Source organism: Pseudorca crassidens, chromosome 19 (assembly GCF_039906515.1).
Source record: "Pseudorca crassidens isolate mPseCra1 chromosome 19, mPseCra1.hap1, whole genome shotgun sequence".
Classification (NCBI taxonomy): Eukaryota; Metazoa; Chordata; class Mammalia; order Artiodactyla; family Delphinidae; genus Pseudorca; species Pseudorca crassidens.
This window is the reverse complement of record NC_090314.1, coordinates 39,396,705-39,420,936: the sequence shown is the minus strand read 5'-3', so window position 1 is coordinate 39,420,936 and position 24,232 is coordinate 39,396,705. Positions and strand designations below refer to the sequence as shown.

Sequence of the window (24,232 nt, the reverse complement as noted above, 5' to 3'; positions counted from 1 at the left end):
AGATTGAATGTGTTAAAAACTTATGCTTGAAAAATGAATCCCCTAGGCTTCCCTGGTGGTGCAGTGGTTGAGGGTCCGCCTGCCGATGCAGGGGACAGGGGTTCGCGCCCCGGTCCGGGAAGATCGCACATGCCGCGGAGCGGCTGGGCCCGTGAGCCATGGCCGCTGAGCCTGCGCGTCCGGAGCCTGTGCTCCGCAACGGGAGAGGCCACAACAGTGAGAGGCCCGCGTACCGAAAAAAAAAAAAAAAAAAAAAAAGAATCCCCTAGGAGCAGGGAAAGGCTCCCAACCTGCGCTCAAGTTGGAGACAACGCAGGTGTAGAGTGTGGAGGAAGAGGCCCCACAGATGAACCAGTGTTAGAGCAGGCATCAAGTGTTAGAAGATTAGAAGACTGATGATTCAAGGCAGGACCTTGTGCTTGCAGCTGCTCCTGGCAATAGGTTTTCTAAAGCTAAAGCCAGTAATTCTCCTTGGAGACCCCAAAAACCATCTAAGGGGGAGAACCATGAAGAGTCAACTCTAAAGGACAAAAATCAAGTACAGCACAAAGTCTGACCTCCTAAACCAAATGACTTCAAATAAAAATGCTCGTTAAGGCAACAAAGCAAACTCATTTTGTACTAAAATATATTAAGACATTAGCAGTATAAAATGTTTCCTATTTGGTAAGGAGAAGGCAGTAAAGGAAGATGAGTGGAGCAGGAAGGCACTGGGTGACAGATACCTTGCTTCTGAACGAGAAACAGGAGGTCCCACAGTATCATTATTAATCATACAGCTAAGGCTACCTGCTCTATTCTATATGATAGAATACTTTAATCTTAAAAAAGCAAAGTCAAAAAAAATCTGTTTCATTATAATAGAGATTTTCTTGCAAAGAACTTTAACATAGTATTACTACTCAAAGATACGGACATGAAATAAAATATTATACGTTTGGGACTTTGAAATGCTATTTTAAAAAATATCCTGACTACTTATATAAAATAGCTGAACATGGCTTATGATATTAAAACCTAAAAAAACAAAATATTAAAATAAAGATAGGGAAAGAGATAAAGGATACTCAGAAGGAGACAACAGACAAATGTCCCAGGAATCTGGGATGAAAGAGTTATTATAACTGAGAACTTAATCTAATTCTTATCTTCTTAGTGCCAAAAAGAACTATCTCAAGACAGGAGAGTTAAAGACTTGCTTTGTAATTCTCATGAAAGCTGCTGTTGCCATGTATTTAACGTATCTCATAAACATGACACTACTATCAACACTACAGTAAAATATATCAGCTACTGGATACTAAGGCAAAGTATCTAAGATTCCACTTAGGCTGATTCAGATGGTCAGCATGCCACCGACCAAGGGCTTAACACCTGGACTTTTAAGAAAGAAAACTTAGCAAATGAATGAATTTGGCTTTAATTCATATTTCTACCACTGAATTAATATGTTTGGCCTTGATCAACATCCTTTATTGGACACGAATGAATTAAAATTCATTGGATTTCCACAGCAAGAACTCAAGCTCAGTTTTGTTCACATGCTATTATTTAACAGTAAACCCCAAGTTAACAATATGTTAAGTGTACACAAAATTTCATTCATTAACTTTCTAAATTCTCTTTCCTTCTTATACATGGTCAGTAGCAGATAGAACCTTTAAATATAAATTAAGCTTACAGTAAGGTTAAAAAAAGTATTGAAGAGAATCAGATAACTGAATCAAAAGGAATGAAATCAAAAGGAAAGAATTTATCATTAGATACATTTTAAACATAACTCTCAATTACTCCAGATGTTCTGTGACACTACTTGTTAAAAAGAACATCTCCCAACAGATCATTTCAGCCCACGATACTGTATTACTAATAGTTCCTTCTTTGTTCTTGTGATTTTACATTTGAGACAAAACAAAACTGGAAGATCTTTCCTTTTCTGAATTATTAGGTCAAATCACAAAAATTTAGGTAACATATACAATGCATGGTTTCTATGAGGTTGAACCATATGACTTTGCCAATATACAACTATTTCTGATACACAAAACCAGCAATTTTATATGGTTCAACTTAATACGAAAATTGGATGAGACTAGTGGCCTTCCCCGTTTGAAACAATTTCAACTTGCAATGTCTTTATAGGAAACTTTTACTTATAAAACTTAGAGAAGTTATGTAACTATTCATAGTACAATAATTAATAAAAAAAAGAAACATTTCCATTACAACGTATAAAATAAAGACCTTCTAAGGATAAGATGATTAAATGCCATTGTGCCTTCAGATTTAAACAATGACTAAGCATTTCAACATAAGCTGAGAAATTCCATACTCACATGTTTAAAGCAGGTAACTGGAGCTGCTATAAAGCTATTGCTACTGATGTAGTTACCCCAGCTGAAACCTTCCATGGAGACTGCTACTGAAATAAAATAAATTTAGATATATTACAGTTCTCAAATTTGTAAGAAGGCTATTATTTTAAAATGTGAAATGACATAAATTTATCACCTCTGAAGAAAGTTTCTTCTATAAAGACAGAACTTCTCTAAATAAACATGAACTTTAGCATATATCATATTTGCAAACAAATAGCAGTTTAACTCTTCTATATACAACATATGCTCCTTGGGAAGTGAGGCAAGAGCTCTCCAGTTATAAGAAACAAAGAACAGCGGAGAGCAGATACCTTCAGGCTTACAAATGCTGTTCTGGCTGCTCTTGTGTTTTATTCCCACGCAGCTGTTACCGTGCACTTCAATGAAATTTCTATCCAGTATCCACCACCTAATAGCACCATAACTTGTGAACACTATTCTATTCTAGAATAATTTACTGAAACCAAAACCACTACCAGGAAGCCCAGTGTCATAATGTGCAAATACATACACAAATAGCTTAGTTAACAGAATCCAAAATTAAAATGTTATTAATTAAAACTAGATGAATCAGTACCAAATATTTCACCTCCACTACATTCACCCATATTACCTGATTTAGTCTTTGCTTGATTTTGCAAGGTAGCTTGATACTGAGCATATGCAGCTAGTTTAGCAACTAAAGGTTGTTTCTGAAGAACTTTTGCTTTCTTTGTTGGAGGCTTACCCTAAAACAAGAAGAGTTAAGTAAATAGGATTCTTTCTCATCCTCCCACCCCCAAATCTGAAAACTAACTCGATTGCATACTACTCATTCTGCTTAAGTAAACATCGAGGGTTTAGAAAATTATTAAAGCAGAGGAAACATACAAGGAATTTTAACATGAGAAATGTTTTCTGGAGTTCTGCTACAATGTAGATACGTAATATGGGTAGCAGAGCTGGCACAGACTAAAATAGCAATATGCAAATTAATATGTTAATAAAAAATTATATCCCATAAGATGTTAAAATATAGGCTGTGGTGGATAATTCATTCCTTCTTGTACTAGATAAAACCAGTGGTTATTCACTCATGCAGGTTGCCAAGCATTGCTATTCATATAAGAAAAGATAACTTAATGTTTAAAGAGCAAGTGACTGAGGTTTATACCTTTAGCGCTAACGCAAAAGATCAATGACAAAATGATCATGGGCCAAATTCAGTGTGACAAACTGCCATCCATTTGGGTACAGACCATTGCTCAGGATCTTTAGGTACTGTCTATCTGAAATATAGAAATACATCTAAGTGATGTATTTCCTTGATCTGGGGAATTTAAATAATCCTCTCAGTGCTATGTAATGATCACAATAAGGTAAAGAAGAATATGAAAAATGTGATCATTCAAATAAAATATATTACAAATATCAGTTACGTGATGCCTTTAAAAAGTAGTTTATATGCTACAATAGTAATAACTTAGTCAAATGGTCAAATCTCCAGTCATTTTGTAGGCACTGACGTGCATTTACAGAAAGATGATTTGCCTTTTGTATTATGAATTTTTCCAAAAAGTTAGTTGGATTAACCAAATACACTTGGTCAAGGTATCAAATGGGTTACAATCAAAAATACAAACCAAAGATGATAGAAAAATAAAACCAAAGGGTAAATCATTCCCCCTCCCAACACTGAAAGTTTCTACTTTGATGTTAACTCCAAAGAAAATCGGGGGAAAAATGGCTTCAATTCATATATATCTAAAGATGTTTATTACATCTATACTTATTTAGAAAAAAGACACAAACAAGTCATAGTTTATTTTGGATAGTATACCTTCTCTATCTATAACAGCTACTCAATTTTATAGAATGAACATATTTCTTTAAAATGTGGGGTATAAAATGATAACTGGCCAATTGGGCAAAGGTGAAGTGCAACGACTCACAATCAAATGACAGATAAACAGTGAAAGCCATAGAAATAACAGATATAAAGAATAAGGTTTCTGTACCGTTACCTGAAGTCTGGCCAAAATGCTTGCCTTCTTGGAGTTTGACGAGTAACTTCTTGAACATGAAACACTGCAGAAACGCTTTGTTTTAGAGTAAAAAGCATCTCGCACACCAACCATCCCACACATTTCGCAGGTAGCTAATTAACAAAAACACTGGTGTTATGATCATATAATAAAACCAATTTTCATCTAACAGTTTAATAATTTCTCCAATTATCTAAAGGTTTTAATTTAAAAAATTTCTTTAAAGCAGATAGAAAATTTCTTCTATCTGATACATAAATGATATAAAAACCTAATAAAAGGTAGGGGAAAGACTGGAATGATACCACAGCTACAGGCTCCAGAAGGTCTGACAATAGCTTAAGGTCTGAAAGGGCTTTAAAAAGGGTCAAAAGACTCACAAACAAATGTAAGTTAGATTCAACTAACATTTCCTTAGTGCTCACCTTGTGCCAGACATTATAAGCTCTGATGTTTGAAAGGATTATAAACAAAAGATTAAAAAAAGTGCAACACAACTGAAGATTAATACAAAGTGCAGCACAGGTCTTTAAAATACTGTAAAGACTGAAACATAAAAATGGCCAACTCAGAAAAATGCTAACGGCAATATGAGGATTCTCTCGAGTTATATTCAGGAGACGAGAGAAACAGGATAGGTTCAAAGCTTGAAGTACGTGCCCTATTATTAACTGATAATAGAGGGCAACAAAACTCTAACCACTAGTGGGTCTCTTTTGTAAACTAGCATAATGGACAATAATTTGAAAGGCAGAATTAGAAGAACAGGGTAGTAAGAAGTGAAGCTCAAAAAAGATACATAGGTTGTGGGATTGCTGAATTACATAACAGTTCTATTTTTAAATTGTTGAGGAATCACCATACTGTTTTCAATATGGCTATACCAATTTACATTACCACCAAGAGTTTATAAGACTTCCCTTTTTCCACATCCTCCTCAACATTTGTTATCTCTTGTCTTTTTGATACTAGCCATCCTAACAGGTATGAGGTGATATCTCATTGTGGTTTTGATCTTCATTTCCCTGATGATTAGTGATGTTGAGCACATTTTCCTGTACTATTGGTCATTTGCATGTCTTTTTTGGAAAAATGTCTATTCAGGTCCTTTGTCCATTTTTAAATTGGATTATTTGCTTTTTTGGCCATTGAGTTGTATAAGTCCTTTATATATTTTGGATATTAACCCCTTATCAAATATATGGTTTACAAATATTTTCTCCCACTCTGTAGGTTGCCTTTTCAATTTACTGTTTCCTTTGCTGAGCAGAACCTCTTTAGTTTAATGTAACCTCACTGCTTATTTTAGCTTTTGTTGCCTTGAGCTTTTGGTGTCTTATCCAAGAAATCACTGCTAAGACCAACGTCAAGGAGCTTCTTTCTTATGTTTTCTTCCAGGAGTTTTATAGTTTCAGGTCTTACATTTAAGTCTTTAATCCATTTTCAAGTTAATTTTTGTGAGTGGTATAAGATAGGGGTCCAGTTTTTCTTTTGCATGTGGATATCAAATTTCCCAACACCATTTACTGAAAAGACTATCCTTTCCCCATTGTGTGTTCTTGTTGCCCTTATCAAAAATTAGTTGACTGCAACTCAGTATCTCAAAGAGATAGCTGCCCTCCCATGTTCACTGTAGCATTATTCACAATAGCCAAGTTATGGAAACACACTAAACGTCTTTTGATGGATGAGTGGATAAAAAAAAAAATGTGGTATATATCTATATAGACAAGATAGATATGGTATCCATATATATGGAATATTATTCATTAAAATTGAGTATTATTCAGCCATAAAAAGAAGGAAATATTGTCATTTCTGACAACATGGACAAAACTGGAGGGGATTATGCTAAGTGAAATAAGCCAGAAAGAGAAAGACAAATAGTGTATGGTATCACTTATATGTGGAAACTTAAAAAAAGAAAGCCCATTTCATAGAATGGTGGTTGCCAGGGGTACAAATTTTCAGTTATAAAAAGAATAAGTTGTGAGGATCTAATGTGCAGCATGGTGACTATAGTTAATAACACTACTGTATCGTATACTTGGAAGTTGCTGAGAGTGGATCTTGTGCTCACACCGCACGCACGCACGCACGCACACACACACACACACTCAGTTAACTTTGTGAGGTGACAGATATGTTAATTATCTTGATCTTGGTAATCATTCCACTGTATCCGTGTATATCAAATCACCACATTTATAGACATTTATACATTTAAACATATACAATTATATTTGTCAATTATTCCTCAGTAAAGCTGGGGGGAAAAAAGATAACAGAGCAAACAACTATGTTGTTGAGTGGGTTGAGTGGGTTCAAATCTCCATCTAAACAGTTATTACTGGAGGAACTTACAGTTTAACCAGTAAGTTCTCATAACAAATTATGAGAAATCATGGAAAAAATGTAAGAAGCCAAGGATAAGAGATAAACAAAGGGTGTCTAAGGGAAAAAAAACCTGAATGATTTTCTGTTGTAAAAATTCTAGAACAGATTATTTAAAAGGTTTGTGGATCATCTACGTAAAAAAAAAAAGCGATCCCAAGGGGACAGTATATCTTTTCCAAGAACTAAACATGTCAAACTAGAATTCTCATGACCAGGATGTAAGCCCCACCAGGGAGTTTATTCTATATTGTTTCTATTTGTATCTGTAAAACAGAGTCTGGCACATATAAAGCTCCCTTTTGTTATAAGATTACCAGACTGGTATATCATAACTAAACCACGACAAGATGTATATTAACAGGAGTTAACACATTTGATAAAATCTCTCATGTAGCTTTGTCAGTAAGGATTGAGAAATTCAAGCTGAAGTAGAAAACACCTAGGTAGGTTTTAACTGGTTGGATGACTACACCTAGTGAGTCCTGATAAGTGAAGTTAAGTTCTTTGATATGATCTGCAGGACTCTGTACCAGGGCCTTCGATGCTCAACGTTTTAATCAAAAGACTAGAATATAGGGCTTCCCTGGTGGTGCAGAGGTTAAGAGTCCACCTGCCAATGCAGGGGACACGGGTTCGAGCCCTGGTCCGGGAAGATCCCACTTGCCGCAGAGCAACTAAGCCCGTGTGCCACAACTACTGAGCCTGTGCTCTAGAGCCCGTGAACCACAACTACTGAGCCCGAGTGCCACAACTACTGAAGCCCCCGCGCCTAGAGCCCGTGCTCCACAACAAGAGAAGCCACCCAATGAGAAGCCCGCGCACCACAACGAAGAGGAGCCCCCGCTCGCCGCAACTAGAGAAAAGCCCACGCGCAGCAGCAAAGACCCAACACAGCCAAAAAAAAAAGTACCAATGTCATTAAAGGCCAAAGGAAACTAATTAAAAAAAAAAAAAAGACTAGAATATGACTTACAGGGCATTATTATCAAATCTGCAAATGACGATCAGATGACACTGCATTCAACATTAGATGAAAGAATTAGGAATAAAATATTTCTAAGACCAAAATTTAGTAAGAAAAAGGTTACATGGAGAGTTTTAAAGTCTTAACACCTTGGGTTTAAAAAATCAACTGCAAAAGCGCAAGACTGATTTAAATTGGCCTAGTTCATGTGGTTTCAGTTATTTGCAAATTCAGTATTAGTTTTAAAAAAGTTAAAGCAATTTTGGTGGCCTGAATGGAAACACAGTGTCATAAAAAAAGGAGATAAAAGCTGAACTACCTTCTGTCCTAATCACACAGGGTGACCAACTATTTGCCTGAGGTCCTTTTCCAGGATGTGGGACATTTAATCCTAAAACCAGGACAGTCTCAGGCAAGACAAGTTGTCACCCTACTACCACATAATCTGAAGTATTCCCAGAAGAAAGTGAGCAGGATACTGATGAATTAAATCATTGATGCTGAGAAATGACTGAAGCAATTAGGTTTACTTAGTGTGTCCTAGAGACACCCTAGAAATAAGTGTTGTAATGTGATGGGAAGAGATGTCTTTGTTACAGGGATTAGAATCATTCTGTGTACCTTTAAAAATCAAAATTAAGACCAAAAGACAAAGTTAGAGCAAGGATAATTTTGGTTCAATATAAAGGATATTCTGGTAATTAGAGATACCCTATAGCCAAAGTGTTAAAACAGAAAACTTATAAGGAATCGTTAAAGAGAAGGGAGACTTAACCTTGAAAGTCTCTTTCAACTCTGTAAGTCTATTATCTTACACACTTCCAATTACATAGGGATTTATTATTTAATTATGGAACTTAAGTCCCATTAAGTTTCTCAGCTGCTTTTGTTTTCATTTTTTTCTACTTGTTTTCTACCAGCAGGTGGTAGGTATGCAAAATAAAGAGATCTAACACAAACCCAGTGATCTTATCTAGAACTATAAGTTTCAGACTGTGTTTCTTCAAACTGTTCTTTAAAAATTCTAAGGGAAATGACAGGAGAAATGGAATCAAAACATACCCTCAAGTATAAAGTGTGTAACAGGTAAAGGCTGTTCACCTGAGCTGAAGTATATATCTCCATACTCACCCATGCCAGATTTACCATCTGGGTATGTGTACACTTGGCCATTGTTTTTGATAATTGGCAGATTAGAAGGTAAAGGAGCAACTTCCTCTTCACTCTCCTCAGAGCTGGAGCTGCTACTCGTGTCCTCACTGCAGCTATCATAACCGTCAAACATCCCGAAAGAGTCTCTTCTTTTCCTTTCGGATCGTGAAGAATGTTCAGTCTTAAAAGTAGAAGAAATCAGTAACACATGACACAGCACTCATGTACACTACCTAAAAGACCTTAGTTCAAATTGTGATAAATGAGATTTGAAAAATGAAAATCTAGCCCTGAGAATTGATAATTTTATTTTATAATGAAAAGCTAAATGTTTGAGGAGGATGCAGTGGCCAGATCACCAGGGCCCTTGAAGGCTAGGTTAAAGTTTGATATATTTTCTTCCTGAGGGCAACATAAAGACACTATGAAATATTTATCACAATGCCTGGAATATACATTTAGTAAACACTGGCTGGAATTCTAAATCCTAATAAATTCATACACCCTAACTCCATACAGAGATGATCTTTTACATCCAGAGTTTTCATATAAGTTTGTCGTCCACTTTATAGTCAGCTTGGTTAGCAGCTATTTACTGATCCTGAAATGTCAACACAGAATATCTTATTCTGACTCAACTTGTTAGAGAATATAAACTTAAAATTTCAGGGACCCAATGATTACAAACATTTTGGTTTCAATAAGTATAGGCTGTTAACATTTAAAAAAACGTATTATGGTCAAATACATTTGGGAAATTTTCCTTACTTCAAAGCCCTCTTCGAACCCTTAAGATGCTTGTGAACATTACAATAATTTAAGAGGTATATATAGTATGCAGTGTTTTCCAAAGCATCTTTTTTTTTTTTTCTTTTGGTACGCGGGCCTCTCACTGCTGTGGCCTCTCCCGTGTGGAGCACAGGCTCCGGAGGCGCAGGCTCAGCGGCCATGGCTCATGGGCCCAGCCGCTCTGCGGCATGTGGGATCTTCCCAGACTGGGGCACGAACCCATGTCCCCTGCATCGGCAGGTGGACTCTCAACCACTGCGCCACCAGGGAAGCCCCCAAAGCATCTTTAAGGACTAATGTTCTAGAGAAATGTTCTCTATATCAGACCAAAGCCACTGAGGGGGCTGCAACTTCAATATAAGTTGTAAAATGGGTGGGAAAAAAACTGACTACATGTAGGGAGTTCCCTGGTGGCCTAAGTGTTAGGATTCCAGGCTTTCACTGCGGTGGCCCGGGTTCAATTCCTGGTCAGGCAATTGAGATCCCACAAGCTGCACAGCTCGGGGACCTACAAAGGAGCCTTTTTGTCCGTGCTCTGGGTGGAGAGGCTTCTCTGGGATTTTGCAACCAAAGACCTGAAGTTATAACTTATCCTACCCTAGATGGTCAGAAAATTCCCATGTCAAGAAATTAAAGTGGTTCTAGGATACCAGTGCCCCTTGACACCCAGAAAAAGCAATCCTAAATCATTTCAGAAATAATCACCTACAATTCCGGCCTTTCAGCATTTCCCCAGATTTTTATCAAATATCAGTACACAATCAAATATCAAACACACAATAAGCGGTCCACCGCAAGCGTCAGCAGAAATAGATTAGATATCCCAAATAGTTAGGCACTGGAATTGCCAGAGACAGAATATAAAATAACCATACAAGAACTAAGAAGAAATAAAAAATGTTATTGAAAAATGAACAGAGAATACAATCAGAAAGAACCAAATGTTATTTCTGTAAATGAAAAATACAATTGCTGTAATTTAAAAAAAAAACACAAAAAACCCTAAATGGATTAGACATGCCTAAAAAATAATTGGGGAAATGGAAGATAAACATTAAGAAAGAACCCAAAACAGCAAAGAACAGAAACATAGAAACTAAGAGGTTAAAAGAGCACTGAATGTAAAGATCTAATAATAAATGTCAATAAGAGTTCTCAAAGGAGATGGACTTCCCTAGTGGCGCAGTGGTTAGGAATCCACCTGCCAATGCAGGGGACATGGGTTCGAGCCCTGATCTGGGAAGATCCCACATGCTGCAGAGCAACTAAGCCTGTGTGCCACAACTACTGAGCCTGCGCTCTAGAGCCCGTGAACCACAACTACTGAGCCCGAGTGCCACAACTACTGAAGCCCTCGTGCCTAGAGCCTGTGCTCCACAACAAGAGAAGACACTGCAACGAGAAGCTCGCACAGGGTAACGAAGAGTAGCCCTTGCTCGCTGCAACTGGAGAAAGCCCGCATGCAGCAACGAAGCCCCAACACAGCCAAAAATAAATAATAAATAAATAAATTTATATATATAAAAAAAAATTCTCAAAGGAGAGACTATGGAGAATGGAAAAAGGTAAAGCTGAATGAGATACTGGCTGAAAATTTTGAAGAAATAACAAAAACATGAATTCACAGATAGAACTACAATATATGTTAAGCACTACAATATATGTTAAGCACAACAAAAAGATATCCACATCTAAACAGATCACAGTAAAAGTGCAGGAGACCAGAGAGATTTTAAAAGTAACCAATCACAACAGTGAATCTCACTAGTCAACAAGCCCAATTTAGGCACATTTAGTCCCATCAGCTGCTTAGTAACTAACCATTAAATATGAATAAACAGGCAAGGATTACCAGTCATTTGTCAAAGGCCTCTTAAAAATGTGGAAGACCAGGAACTTCCCTGGTGGTCCAGTGGTTAAGACTCCTCGCTCCCAAGGCAGGGTGCCTGGGTTCGAGCCCTGGTCGATCCCTGGTCGGGGAACTAAGATCCCACATACTGCAACTAAGCACTTGCGCTGCAACTATTGAGCCTGTGCACCTCAATGAAGAGCCCATGTGCCGCAATGAAGACCCAGTACAGTCAAATTAATTAATTAATTTTTAAATTAAAAAAATTAATTTAAAAAATGTGAAAGACCAAAACAAATCTTCAGAAAAAAGAATCTACAGGAAATAGAAGTAATACAGGGAGCAAAAGAAAACTTCAAAAAAAAAATTCTTCAGAGAAATATAATAATAGGATGTTATCAGTGAACAAGACAGATCTTGGAATTTAAAAAACAGAAGAGGCAAAATAATAAATTAATACATGGATAGTAAAATCAAGGAAATCTTTCAAAAAGCATGTGTGTATGTATATACATGAGACAAATAGGTAGATAATAAAAGAGAAAAGATAAAAGTTAAATACAGAAGATACAAAATCCAAAGAATAGAGATACTGAAGAAAGAAAACAGATAGGAACAAAGAAAAAAATACAACAACAACAAGAATTCCAGGATCAAAAGACAGAGTTCCTATACTGAAGGGACCACGCAAGCCCAGCTTAATGACTTAAAAAAAAACCAAACTATACCAAGGTACATCCTTATAAAAATTACAGAACTTTGCCATACTAAAAGCTTCAAGAAAAACACTATATCACAGAAAAAGAGAAGGGAATTAGGATATCAGTGGGTTTCTCAATGACACGATTAACAAAAGTAATGCCTTCAAACTTCTAAAGGAAAAAAATTCTTATCAGAAAAGCTATACTCGAAGCTCCACGTGAAAATCAACTAACTAAAAAACAAACAAACAAAAAGAAGAAAAAAAAGAAAGTAATAGCTGGTTAAGGAAAAAAATTCTTATCATAAAATCTATACTCAAAGCTCCAAGTGAAAATCAACTAACTGAAAAACAAACAAACCAAAAAAAAAAAAAAAAAACAATGAAAGCAATAGCCAGTTCTTTGAGAAGATCAATAAGACTGATTAGAGATAAGCAAAAAAGAGAAAAGACAAAATTTCCAGTATCATGGGTGAGAGGCAGCATCACTACAGATTCTGGAGATATTAAGAGGAGAGTAAGAATATGACCAACAACTTTACGCTAATAAATTTGACAACTTAGAGGAAATGGACAAATTCTTTGAAAGACATAAAACCAAATCTCACATATAAACGTATTACCTGAATAGGTAAATAACTATAATAACCTGAATAGGTAAAGAAATTAAATGTGTAGTTACAAACCTTCTCACAAAGAAAACTCCAGCCCAAATGGCTTCACTGGAGAATTCTACTTAAGAAACACTACTGATTCTACAACAACTCTTCCAGGAAACTGAAGAGGATGAAATAGTTTCCAACTCATTCTATTAGGCCAGCATTACTCTGATCCCCAAACCAGAAAAGCTATTGTAAGAAAACTACAGAGCGATATTACTCATGAATATAGGATGCAAACATTTTAAACTAAATTTTAGCAGACTGAATCAAACACTACATAAAAAGAATAATATAGGATGGCCAAGTGGGTTTATCCCAGGAAGGCAAAGCTAATTCAACATTTGAAATCAATAAATTCATCATATTAATAGACTAAAAAACAGAAGTCATATGATTATCTCAAGAGATACAGAAAAAGCATTTTACAGACTCCGAGACCTATTCCTGATTAAAAAAAAAAAAACCGTCAGCAAACTAGGAATAGAAGAGAACTTCCTCACCCGATAAAGAACATTCAGGAAAATCCTAAACTTAGCATAAAATTTAATGGGGACTTCCCTGGCGGTCCAGTGGTTAAGACTCCATGCTTCTACTGCAGGGGGCACGGGTTTGATCCCTGGTAGGGGAACTAGGATCCTGTATGCTGTGTGGCCCAGCCAAAAAAAAGAAATTTAATTATGAAAATCTGGATGTTTTCCCATCAAGACTGGGAGTTTATATATTTGCTTTTGCCATTTTAATTCAATATTGTACTAGAAATTCTAGCCAGCGCAATAAGAAAAAAAAAGTACAGAAATAAATAAAAGAATCCAGATTGTAAAGAAGTAAATTTAACTAAATCTTTATTCCCAGACATCATGATTGTAGAAAATCTGATGGAATATACAGTAAGTGTTGGGCTAATAAGTGTTTAGCAAGGATGCAGGACAAAATATCAGTACAGGAAAATCAGCTGCATTTCTATATACTAGCAACAAAACTCCAGAAATTTCAATTTCTGGAGTTCAATTTCTGGAAATAAAAAAATACCACTTACAATAGCATCAAAAAGTATGAAATAATTGGGGATAAATCTGGCAAAAGATATGCAAGACCAATACCATGAAAACTACTAAATGTTCCTGAAAGGGTTAAAGAAAGATCTAAATAAATGGAAAGATTTACTGTGTTCACAGATTAGAAGAATAAATATTGTTAAAATGCCAATTCTTCCCAAGTTGATTTATAGATCCAACACAATTGTAATCAAGGGACTTCCCTGGTGGTCCAGTGGTTAAGAATCTGTGCTTCCACTTCAGGGGGCAGGGGTTCAATCCCTGCTGGGGAACTAAGATTCTACATGTTACATGGAGTGGCCAAACAAACCAACCCCGAAAAACACAACGTAATCAAAACACAGAAGATTTGGGGGTAGAAATTGACAAGCTGAATCTAAAATTCATATGGAACTGCAAGGGCCTAGAATGGCCAAAACAAATTTGAGAAGAACGAAGTTGAAAGACTTAAGCTTCCTGACTCCAAGATGTATGCTGAAGCTACTCTAATCAAGGCAGTGGAATTTTGACATAAAGACCGACAAATAGATCAAAAGAAATAGACCCATACATATATGGTCAATTGATTTTTTTTCACAAGTGTGAAAAGGCAATTCAGTGGAGAAAATATAGTCTTCTCAACAAAAGGTGCTGGAACAAGCAGATAACCATATGCAAAAAAAAAAAAAAAAAAAAAAAGAGACTGGGATCTATACGTTATATCATAAACAAAACGTAACTCAAAATGGATCACAGGGAATTCCCTGGTGGTCCAGTGGTTAGGACTTGGCACTTTCACTGCTGTGGCCTGGGTTCAATCCCTGGTTGGGGAACTAAGATCCCACAAGCCACATGGCGTGGCCAAAAACAAAAACAAAACGGATCACAGACCTAAAAGTAAGAGCTAAAACTAAAAACTTCCAGAAAAAAAACTGGAAAAAAACATTCACGATGTTAGGTTAGGTATTAAAAAGTTTTTGGATATGACATCAAAAGTATGACCCAGTAAAGGAAAAATTGATCACTAAACTTAATCAAAATTTAAAACTTCTGGTCTTTGAAAGACACTACTAGGAGAATAAAACAAGCCACAGACTGGAAAACAATATTTGCAAATCATATACCTGATAAAGGATTTGTATCCAGGACATATAAAGAACCGTCAAAACTCAGTAACTTAAACAACATAATTAAAAAAAAACAGAAAACAGGCAAAGATCTAAAGAGAATTCACAAAGCAGCTACATGGACGGCAAATAAGGACATGAATACATGTTCAACATCATTGGTCATTAGGAAATTACAAATTAAAATCACAAGATGTTCTTATGCATCTATTAGAATGGCCAAACCCACAGCCCTCTATGGTCTGTGCAGCAAATGGAACTCTCATATACTGAAGATGGGAATGTAAAATGGTACAAGCACTTTGGAGAACACGCAGTTTTAAATACAATGTTAAATAAAACGTGCTAAATATACACCGCCTACGATACATTCCACTCCTGGGTATTTATCTAAGAAAAATGAAAGCTTAAGTCCATACAAAGACATATATATGAATGATCATAATAGCTCAAAACTGGAAATACCCAAATGTCCATCAAAAAGTAAATGAATAAACAAATTGTGGTACATCCATACAATGATTCCATTTTGCTACTTGGCAATAAAAAGGAATTAATTTTTGACACACACAACAGCGATAATCTCACAATAATTATGCTGAGCAAAAACCATACCAAAAAAAAAAAAGAACACAAGCTGCATGATTTCATTTTTATAAAACTTTAGAAAATGCAAACTAATGTATAGTGGCAGAAAACAGATCAGTAAGTTACCTGGGGAAGGGATGGGCCAGGGGTGGGGAAGAGGTTATAAAGGATCATGAAGAAACTTTTGGGGATTATGGACAGCTTCTGTATCTTGACTGTGGTGATGGTTTCACGAGTGTTATATTTGTCAAAACTTATTAAATTGTACACTTTAAAGTTTTAAATCTCGTGTCAATTTTACTTCAAGAAAGTTGTTAAAAAAATCTATATCCTGTCAATCTATCAGCCACGTATAATGGTTGGATAAAGATATTTTCAGATATGCCAAGTCTCAAAAAACTTAGATCCCATGTTCACTTTTACTCAGGAGATGTGCTTCATTATAACATCAAAGTAACAAAGAAAGAGAAAGATCCAACAGAGGACAGGGAATTCCCAAGACAATGATAAAAGGGACGTCCTCGGATGACAGCTGTACAGGAGGCCTACAAAGCAACCAGACTATACTGGAGGAGGATGGACGATGGCAGCTCCAGGATAAAAATAAAACTTTGTGTTTGACAGAGTTTGTTGGAGGATTTAGGAAAAAGGCAATAGACACTTTTAATAGTGTTAAATGATTAAACGAAAAAATATGAGACAGTTGTTAACTCCAGGAAAAGAAGTTATATCAAAAAGGAACAAAGGGAAGGCTTCCCTGGTGGTGCAGTGGTTGAGAGTCCGCCTGCCGATGCAGGGGACACGAGTTCGTGCCCCGGTCCGGGAAGATCCCACATGCCGCGGAGCGGCTGGGCCCGTGAGCCATGGCCGCTGAGCCTGTGCGTCCAGAGCCCGTGCTCCACAACGGAAGAGGCCACAACAGTGAGAGGCCCGCGTACCGCAAAAAAAAAAAACAAAACAAACAAACAAAAAGGAACAAAGGAAGTTCCCTGGTGGCCTAGTGGTTAGGATTCTGGGCTTTCACTGCCGTAGTCTGGGTTCAATCCAGTGACCCGGCTGAGCAGCCGTAAACATTATCATATAAACACTAATGATTTAACTTAAGAAGTGGATAGGTATAAAGATATAGTGATTCCTCATTTCCCCATGAGATTAAAAATAACAAGAAGTGAGTTTTTTGATCAACTTGAATAAAAAGTTTGGAGGATAGAGATAAAAAGGGCGAATGTCAACTTATATTTATTGCCTGGGTTATAAATTTTTTCCATAAAGCTTAACTTATTAAACTTAAATGACTAAATGACTACTCTTTATTATAAGATTATGTCCCCCCTTAAGAATGGTAACAATAGACGGCTATTTTTGCAAAATATTTCATCTTTACTTACAAATGATTTACAATGTATATAGTTCCAATAGATTTACAGAAAAGTTGAAAATACAGCGCAGATTTCCCATATTATACCTGTTTCCCTATTAATATCTTATGTTAATATTGTACATTTGTTAATTAATGAACTAAAATTGGTATGTCATTTAACTAAGTCTATATATACTTTATTCAAATTTCCTTCATTTTTACCCTATGTTCTTCTTCTGTTCCAAGATCCCACACTACATTTAGTTGTTAGATTTACTTAAGCTCCTCTGGGCTGTGAAAATTTCTCAGATTTTCCTGGTTTCTGGTGACCTTGACAATTGAGGAGTACTGGTCAGGTATTTTGTTGAACGTTGCTTCTACTGAATTTGTCTCATATCCTCATGATTAGACTGGGGATACATCCTGTCAACATAACTTATCCCTGTTGATGATGACCTTGATTACTTGCCAGAATTATTCTTTTAAAATAAATAAATTTATTTATTTATTTATGGCTGTGTTCGGTCTTCATCGCTGCATGTGGGCCTTCTCTAGTTGCGGTGAGTGGGGTCTACTCTCCGTTGCAGTGCGCGGGCTTCTCATTGCGGTGGCTTCTCTTGTCGTGGAGCGTGGGCTCTAGGTGCGCAGGCTTTAGTAGTTGCAGCACTCGGGCTCAGTAGTTGTGGCTCATGGGCTTAGTTGCTCCGCGGCATGTCGGATCTTCCCGGACAAGGGATTGAACCTGCGCCCCCTGCATCGGCAGATGGATTCTTAACCACTGCACCATCAGGGAAGTCCCACTTGCCTGAAGAATTATTTGGCAGTTTTTTCTACTATAAAATTACTCTTCACCTCTCTCCATACTGTACTCTTTGGAAGGAAGTAACTATTCGAAGCCCATGCTCAAGGAGTGGGGAATTAAGCACCCACTCTTTTTCAAAAAATTTATTGAAACAAATAAAGTAGCACTCTTAAACAAATTAATTAAATGAAGTAGCACTCTTCACCCCATTATTTCTCATTTCAGTATCCTGTTTCTTTCAGAGAATTTATTATGAATTTGATTTTAAGATTTTTGTGTGCACTTAATTTTTTACCTATCTTCTCTGAACTGTATTTCTGTCTTGTTCACAATATTCTCAGAGATCAGCATTGCAGGACTCAAATATTTGTTGTCTCTCAACTGGGGGCAGTGGATATTAGCCTCCTGGTAGATATTTGGCAATATCCCTTAAGAGGACTGGAGGAAAAGAGTCACATTCCTTTGCATTAACATGACAGGAGAGTCCAAAACGCTGTTTAGTGCCACTGGTGAGAAACCCTGATTTAAACTGAGGCTTTATGTTTTTGGTTATAAGTGACAGAAACCTAATTAAACTGTGGTTCCTAATTTGATGAACAAACTGAATTTGGTAGGGGCTAAGCAGAAACCAATTTTATTCTCTCATTATTGTCCCTGAATATTTGAGGATCCCTCTTTATTCCTCAGACAAAATCTTAGTCAAAGCCTTTAGCTTTTTTCCCTGGTATTATGATCTCTTTATCATTCATTTCTTAAATTTGCCATCTTACAGTTCTAAGAGCAGAGTTCCTAAGTTTAAAAAATCCCAAATAATGGGTATGTTGTCTTCACCTGGGTTAAGTGCATGCCTAGGGGTATTCAACCAGAGGGTCAGGGGCATAAAAGAACAGAGCAGCTCCAAAGACAATTATGTGGATGAATGGAATGAAAATTTCCAAGAGAGAAAAACAGGGGGTCAGGTCAACTCAGTATCACACACATACACACACACACAAATGATACTTGTTTAAAGGCTGAGAAAGAAGATTTCTGATGGGCGAGAGGAGGATCTTTTTAGGCAGAGAACAGCATAGGTGAAGGCACATCAGCAAGAGGCCATCAAGCACCCCCTCTTTGAGCATGGACTATCTACACAAATTATTTGGAATTCTTTCACATAGATTTCCTCTCCTTTAAAAACTTCCCCTTTTTGGGTTTGCAGTTTTCTCATCATTAGATTCAGACTGTATATTCCCAGTTGAAATACTACATAACTCATGCTACTCAGGGTAGTAAACCCAGATTATATGATGTTCATCTGCCCCTTATTGGTGACGATAAGACTTGGTCTAGCTGTGGGATCTGGTTCTCCACTGGTGTTTTACTGTTTTCCCTCTTTTAATAAGCAACCTATGGAAGACACTTCAAGACCATGCAAATATACTGCTCATCAAAATTTCACTCCAGATTTAGCATCCAATGATTCTTGCCCAATCTTTTACTACGATTTTCCAATCCCAGAATTCCTTCCATATTCATCAGTTGGCATTCTTCTGTCAGGAAGATTCTTCTTTTTTCTCTTATGGGTATTAACTCCTGGATTCCAACTTTTCAATGGTTTGTAATTCTTTATTGTCCTTTGTTATTTGGGGGCTCAAATCATGACAGATTCAGCCAGTGGGAACCCATTCAAGCTGACTCCTGTGTCATTCTGACATGCCCCTATCATTTTTGAACAATTTTTTGCTTTCTGGCATAACAAGACATTCTAGGCTTATCTCACTTTCCTGTCTCAGCTCTGGAATCAACCATTTCTCCAAAGAGCCTTGGTTTCTTTTACTAGGAATGTTAGAAATAAAGATCTAGGTGGTCCATGTGTTCATTGCTACTGGGGTATCTCTTTGCTTCTGGAGCCTTTCAGTGCATGTGAGTTGGAATATATATGCAGACATGTATGTGACATATGACTTACGTATATATACAATGTATTTTCAAAATCATAAGTTTACACTTACACCTCCAATTAGAATCCATCCCCACAGGGCTTTTCCTTACCTTCTCACATCCGTATTTGTCTCTCTCTTCTTCTATTGAAAACCCTGGCTTCCAACAAAATTAACATTTATTCATTTGCTCCATCCTTTTATATATTTAAATAGTTTCAGAGCATAACATCCATACTGCTACAAAAATGAACTTTTGAGTTCAGAATTTCTTTGTAGTCCCTTCTCCTCAAACTGAGGAACAGAGTACTGAGTTTTAGAGTTACTTGGATTAGCTATTTCTCCCTCCTTCAATTGTCAGTTTGAAATAAGTTGGTTTTGGTTTGCTTTTGGTTTTAGTCTCCCTTGACATCCTTATTGAGTTAATTTCATTTACTGGGACTATCAAAAAAATCACCCTGCTTTCAAATATAAACAGCTATACAAAAAGGTATAACTTGGAGAAATATTTCCTTCCCTTACCTCGCCACTGTCTCCTGTAGGTGGGTAACCAACTTTATTGCTTTCTGGTTCATCTTTCTTATGTGTGTATGTTTTAAAAAGGTAAACAGGTATATTTATGCTTCCTTATATACACAAAAGGCCACATACTAAATTCCTCTGTCCTTTAATTTAGAAATACATCCTGGAAACCACTTCATTTCAGGGCACAGACATCTTCCTCATTCCTTTTTAAGCTGCGCAGTTCTCCACTGTGCGCATGTTTATTCAATCAATTTCATTTGGACACAATAGTTTTCAATGTTTTGGCAATAACAAATATTGCTGCAATGAACATACATACATGTATATATACATATACACATATATGTATATAAATTGTTTGAGGTATAACTTCAGGGTATATTCTCAGAAGTGTGACTGCTGGGTAGAATGGTGAATGTTTTGTTAGATATTGCCAAATTCCCCTCCACGGAAACTTTACCATTTTGTATTTGCTCCAGCAATACTGGGAGTTTTTTTTTTTTTTTGCCATATAATATGCTGGATGAAAATGGTATGTCAGTAGTCTTTTTTCCCCTTTTTTTAAAAAAAACTTTTTACTTGGAAATAACTCCAAATTTACAGAAAAGCTGGAAATATAGTACAAAGAAATCCTGTGTATTCTACTCAGATTCACCAATTACTAAAAAATCGCTCCATTTGTTTTATTCTTCTCTCGAAATATATAGATGTTTTTCTGAACCATTTGAGAGTGAGTTGCATACAATTTTTTTTTTTTTTTTTTGGCAGCAGCATGCAGGATCCAAGTTCCCTGACCAGGGATCAAACCCATGCCCCCTGCAGTGGAAGTGTGGAGTCTTAACTACTGGATCACCAGGGAAGTCCCATACATGTCTTTTTATTCCAAACTACTTCAGTGTGCATTTCCTGAGAATATAAACATTCTCTCATCACTATAGCACAGTTATTAGTTTCAGGGAATTTAATGTTAATACTTTGCCCTAATTTACCATCCATATTTCAATGGACCCAATGTCCTTTATAGAATTTCTTCCCTCTAGTCCAGCATCACATGCTGTATTTGTTTCCTTTAATCTAGAAGATTGTTTTTGGAGAATGTAGGCCTCCTCTCCTCTTTTTTTTTTTAATAAGCAAGAAATAAGGAAATTTATTATATTAGTATTAAGTTACAATATAAGGACAAGCTATATATATATATATAGAGAGAGAGAGAGAGAGAGAGAGAGAGAGAGAGAGGGAGAGAGAGAGGGAGAGACAGAGACAGAGACAGAGACAGAGACAGAGATAAATGTACATACATCACCAGTTTGGGAGAACTTACATCACCAAGTTGGGAGAACAAGCAATATATATATAGATAGAAATAAAAATGCATACAGCACCAATTGGGGAAACACCTACATCCAGACCCAAGCAATGCTGGGAAGACCTCTCCTCTTTTTAATGGGATGCTTTTCATTTGGGGTTCATCTGAAGTTTCCTCATTTTCAGGTTATATATCCCCATAATACTACGTAAGTGATATATCCTTCTCAAGAGTATTACATCCAGAGGCACAAGATACATATCTGCCCCTCAGTGGTGATGTTCATTTTCATCACCCTGCCAAGGTGTTATCCAGTTTTTCCAGTATACTTACCATATTTCTCCTTGCAACTAATAAGCAATCTTGGGGACACATTTAAAACAAACTAATACAGTTGCTCACTGAAATTCTACCCCCCTCATCCCTAAATTAGGCATCCAATAACTCCTGCAGAACCAAACATTATGATGTCTGCAAAATGATTTTCTAGTGCTAGTACTCTTACCAGTCAGCAGGAAACTCTCATCATCCCCTTTATATATCTATCTACCTATTCATTATCAGTATGAGTTCACTAACTCCTATTTCCCCGCCCCACCCCCCTAGTTCATAATTCATTTCTGTCTTTAATTATTTGGGGGTTCAAATTATCCCAGATTTGGCTACTAGGATCCCCTTGAACTGACTCCCATGTCATTTTGACATGCCCACATCAATTTTTGAGCAGTACCTTACTTTCTGGAATATCAAGATATTCTAGGATCATTTTAAACCCTACACTGCTCCAGCTCCTAAATCAACCTTTTCTCCAAGGAGATCTCATCCTTTTTAGTGGGGATTGGTATTAAAAACCAGTATAGTTCTACACTAAGCCATTTTTGTACCTTTCTGTATATGTGTGTGGACTTGTCTGTTCTTATCTCTTGCCCTTTAAGTGTTTTTAATCTTTTAAATGTTTTTTCAAAACTCTTTGTATTTAGGAATTTACCCTAAATTTACCTGTTATATATGGCAAATTTTGATTTCATGGAATTTTTTGTCATACAATTAAATAAAATTTTTTTAATGTAGTAAAACTTATCAGTATTTTCTTTCATTGTACCTTGAGTCACAGAAAAATTTCCCTTATACCATGGTATAGAAAAATTCACCCATATTTTGTTATTTACATCTCTGATCCATTTAGAGTTTATTCTTTTTTTTTTTGCGGTACACGGGCCTCTCACTGTTGTGGCCTCTCCCATTGCAGAGCACAGGCTCCGGATGCGCAGCCTCAGCGGCCATGGCTCACGGGCCCAGCCGCTCCGCGGCATGTGGGATCCTCCCGGACCAGGGCACCAACCCGTGTCCCCTGCATCGGCAGGCGGACTCTCAACCACTGCGCCACTAGGGAAGCCCCTAGAGTTTATTCTTATGTATGGTATAAACAGTGGCCCTAATATTATCTTTTCCCAACTATCTAGTTGTACCATCGCTTTTTACTAAAATGTCCCTTTTGTCACAGTGCTTTGAAATACCACTTTATGTTTTAGATTTCCATATGTAGTTGTGTCCATATCTAAACGTTATACTATCTTATTGGTCTGTCTATTCATGTGCCAATAGCTTCCTTTTTAAATTAGAGAGCCTTCCTAGTCTAGTCTGAAATCTGGTAGGCCTAGACACCCGCCCCCAATATTCTTCCTTTAATGCTTTGATATTCTTGCATGTTTTATTTTTCCAAATGAACTTCAGTATTAACTAGCTTAGTTCTATACCAAAGAATTGTTGGGTGTTTTTATTAGGGCCTCATTAGATTTACTAACTTCGGAATCTTCATAATGTTGAAATGTCTTAACTGAGAACAAGAAACGTTGTATAGTTTGCATCATATAGGCTTTTGAACAATTTTTGTTAAAAGGAAATCCTTATGAATTTAAGTATTTTATTTTTCGTGGCTAATGTAAATGCAATTTTCCCTTTTGTTATATTGTTGAATTGACTGAGTACACTTAGATTTATTATTTTATATCCTGTAATCTTGCTAAATTATTTGGAAAGTTTTATCATTGATTTTCTAGGGCTTTCCAGATACACTATAATGTCACTTGCAAAGAAACTTTTCTCTTTTCCACTAAGCTTATAATTTTCTTTTTCCTAACTGTATTTTTTGCATTGGCTTTATTTATTTATTTATTTTTGGCTGCGTTGGTCTTCGTTGCTGCACGGGCTTTCTCTAGTTGCGGCTAGTGGGAAGAACTCTTCGTTGCTGTGCGCAGGCTTCTCACTGAGGTGGCTTCTCTTGTTGCAGAGTACGGGCTCTAGAGCACAGGCTCAGTGGTTGTGGTGCACGGGCTTAGTTGCTCCGCGGCATGTGGGATCTTCCCAGACCAGGGCTCAAACCCGTGTCCCCTGCACTGGCAGGCGGATTCTTAACCACTGCGCCACCAGGGAAGCCCCAGGATTAAGATATTTTGATGTATGTATGTATGTGAGTGTGCATGTGCATTTACGAAAATCATGTTAAGGAAGGATCTATCCATTCCTGTTTTCTTAAAAGTTTTTATTAGGAATAGGTGTTGAATTTGTCACAGACTTTCCCAACATCTAAAAAGAGAATGACTGTTCTCCTTAGAGCTATTAATATGGTAAATTATATCAACAAACTTCCAAA

At 36.7% G+C, this 24,232-nt stretch overlaps 1 protein-coding gene across 10 annotated transcripts in view; it reads right to left on the bottom strand.

Moving 5' to 3' along the window:
* MBTD1 (mbt domain containing 1) overlaps nucleotides 1-24,232 on the bottom strand; it is a 67,816-nt gene that overhangs the window by 31,998 nt on the left and 11,586 nt on the right. For 7 of the 10 annotated variants that reach the window (XM_067714421.1, XM_067714422.1, XM_067714423.1 and 4 more), the window contains 4 exons: nucleotides 8,895-9,096; nucleotides 4,376-4,515; nucleotides 2,992-3,106; nucleotides 2,337-2,422 (listed from right to left, as the gene is read on the bottom strand). In XM_067714421.1, the coding sequence (XP_067570522.1) occupies nucleotides 2,337-2,422; nucleotides 2,992-3,106; nucleotides 4,376-4,515; nucleotides 8,895-9,048 (495 nt within the window). In that variant the 5' untranslated portion in view covers nucleotides 9,049-9,096. The remainder of the gene's footprint in view (nucleotides 1-2,336; nucleotides 2,423-2,991; nucleotides 3,107-4,375; nucleotides 4,516-8,894; nucleotides 9,097-24,232) is intronic. The other 3 variants (XM_067714416.1, XM_067714417.1, XM_067714418.1) reach the window with 3 other exon arrangements.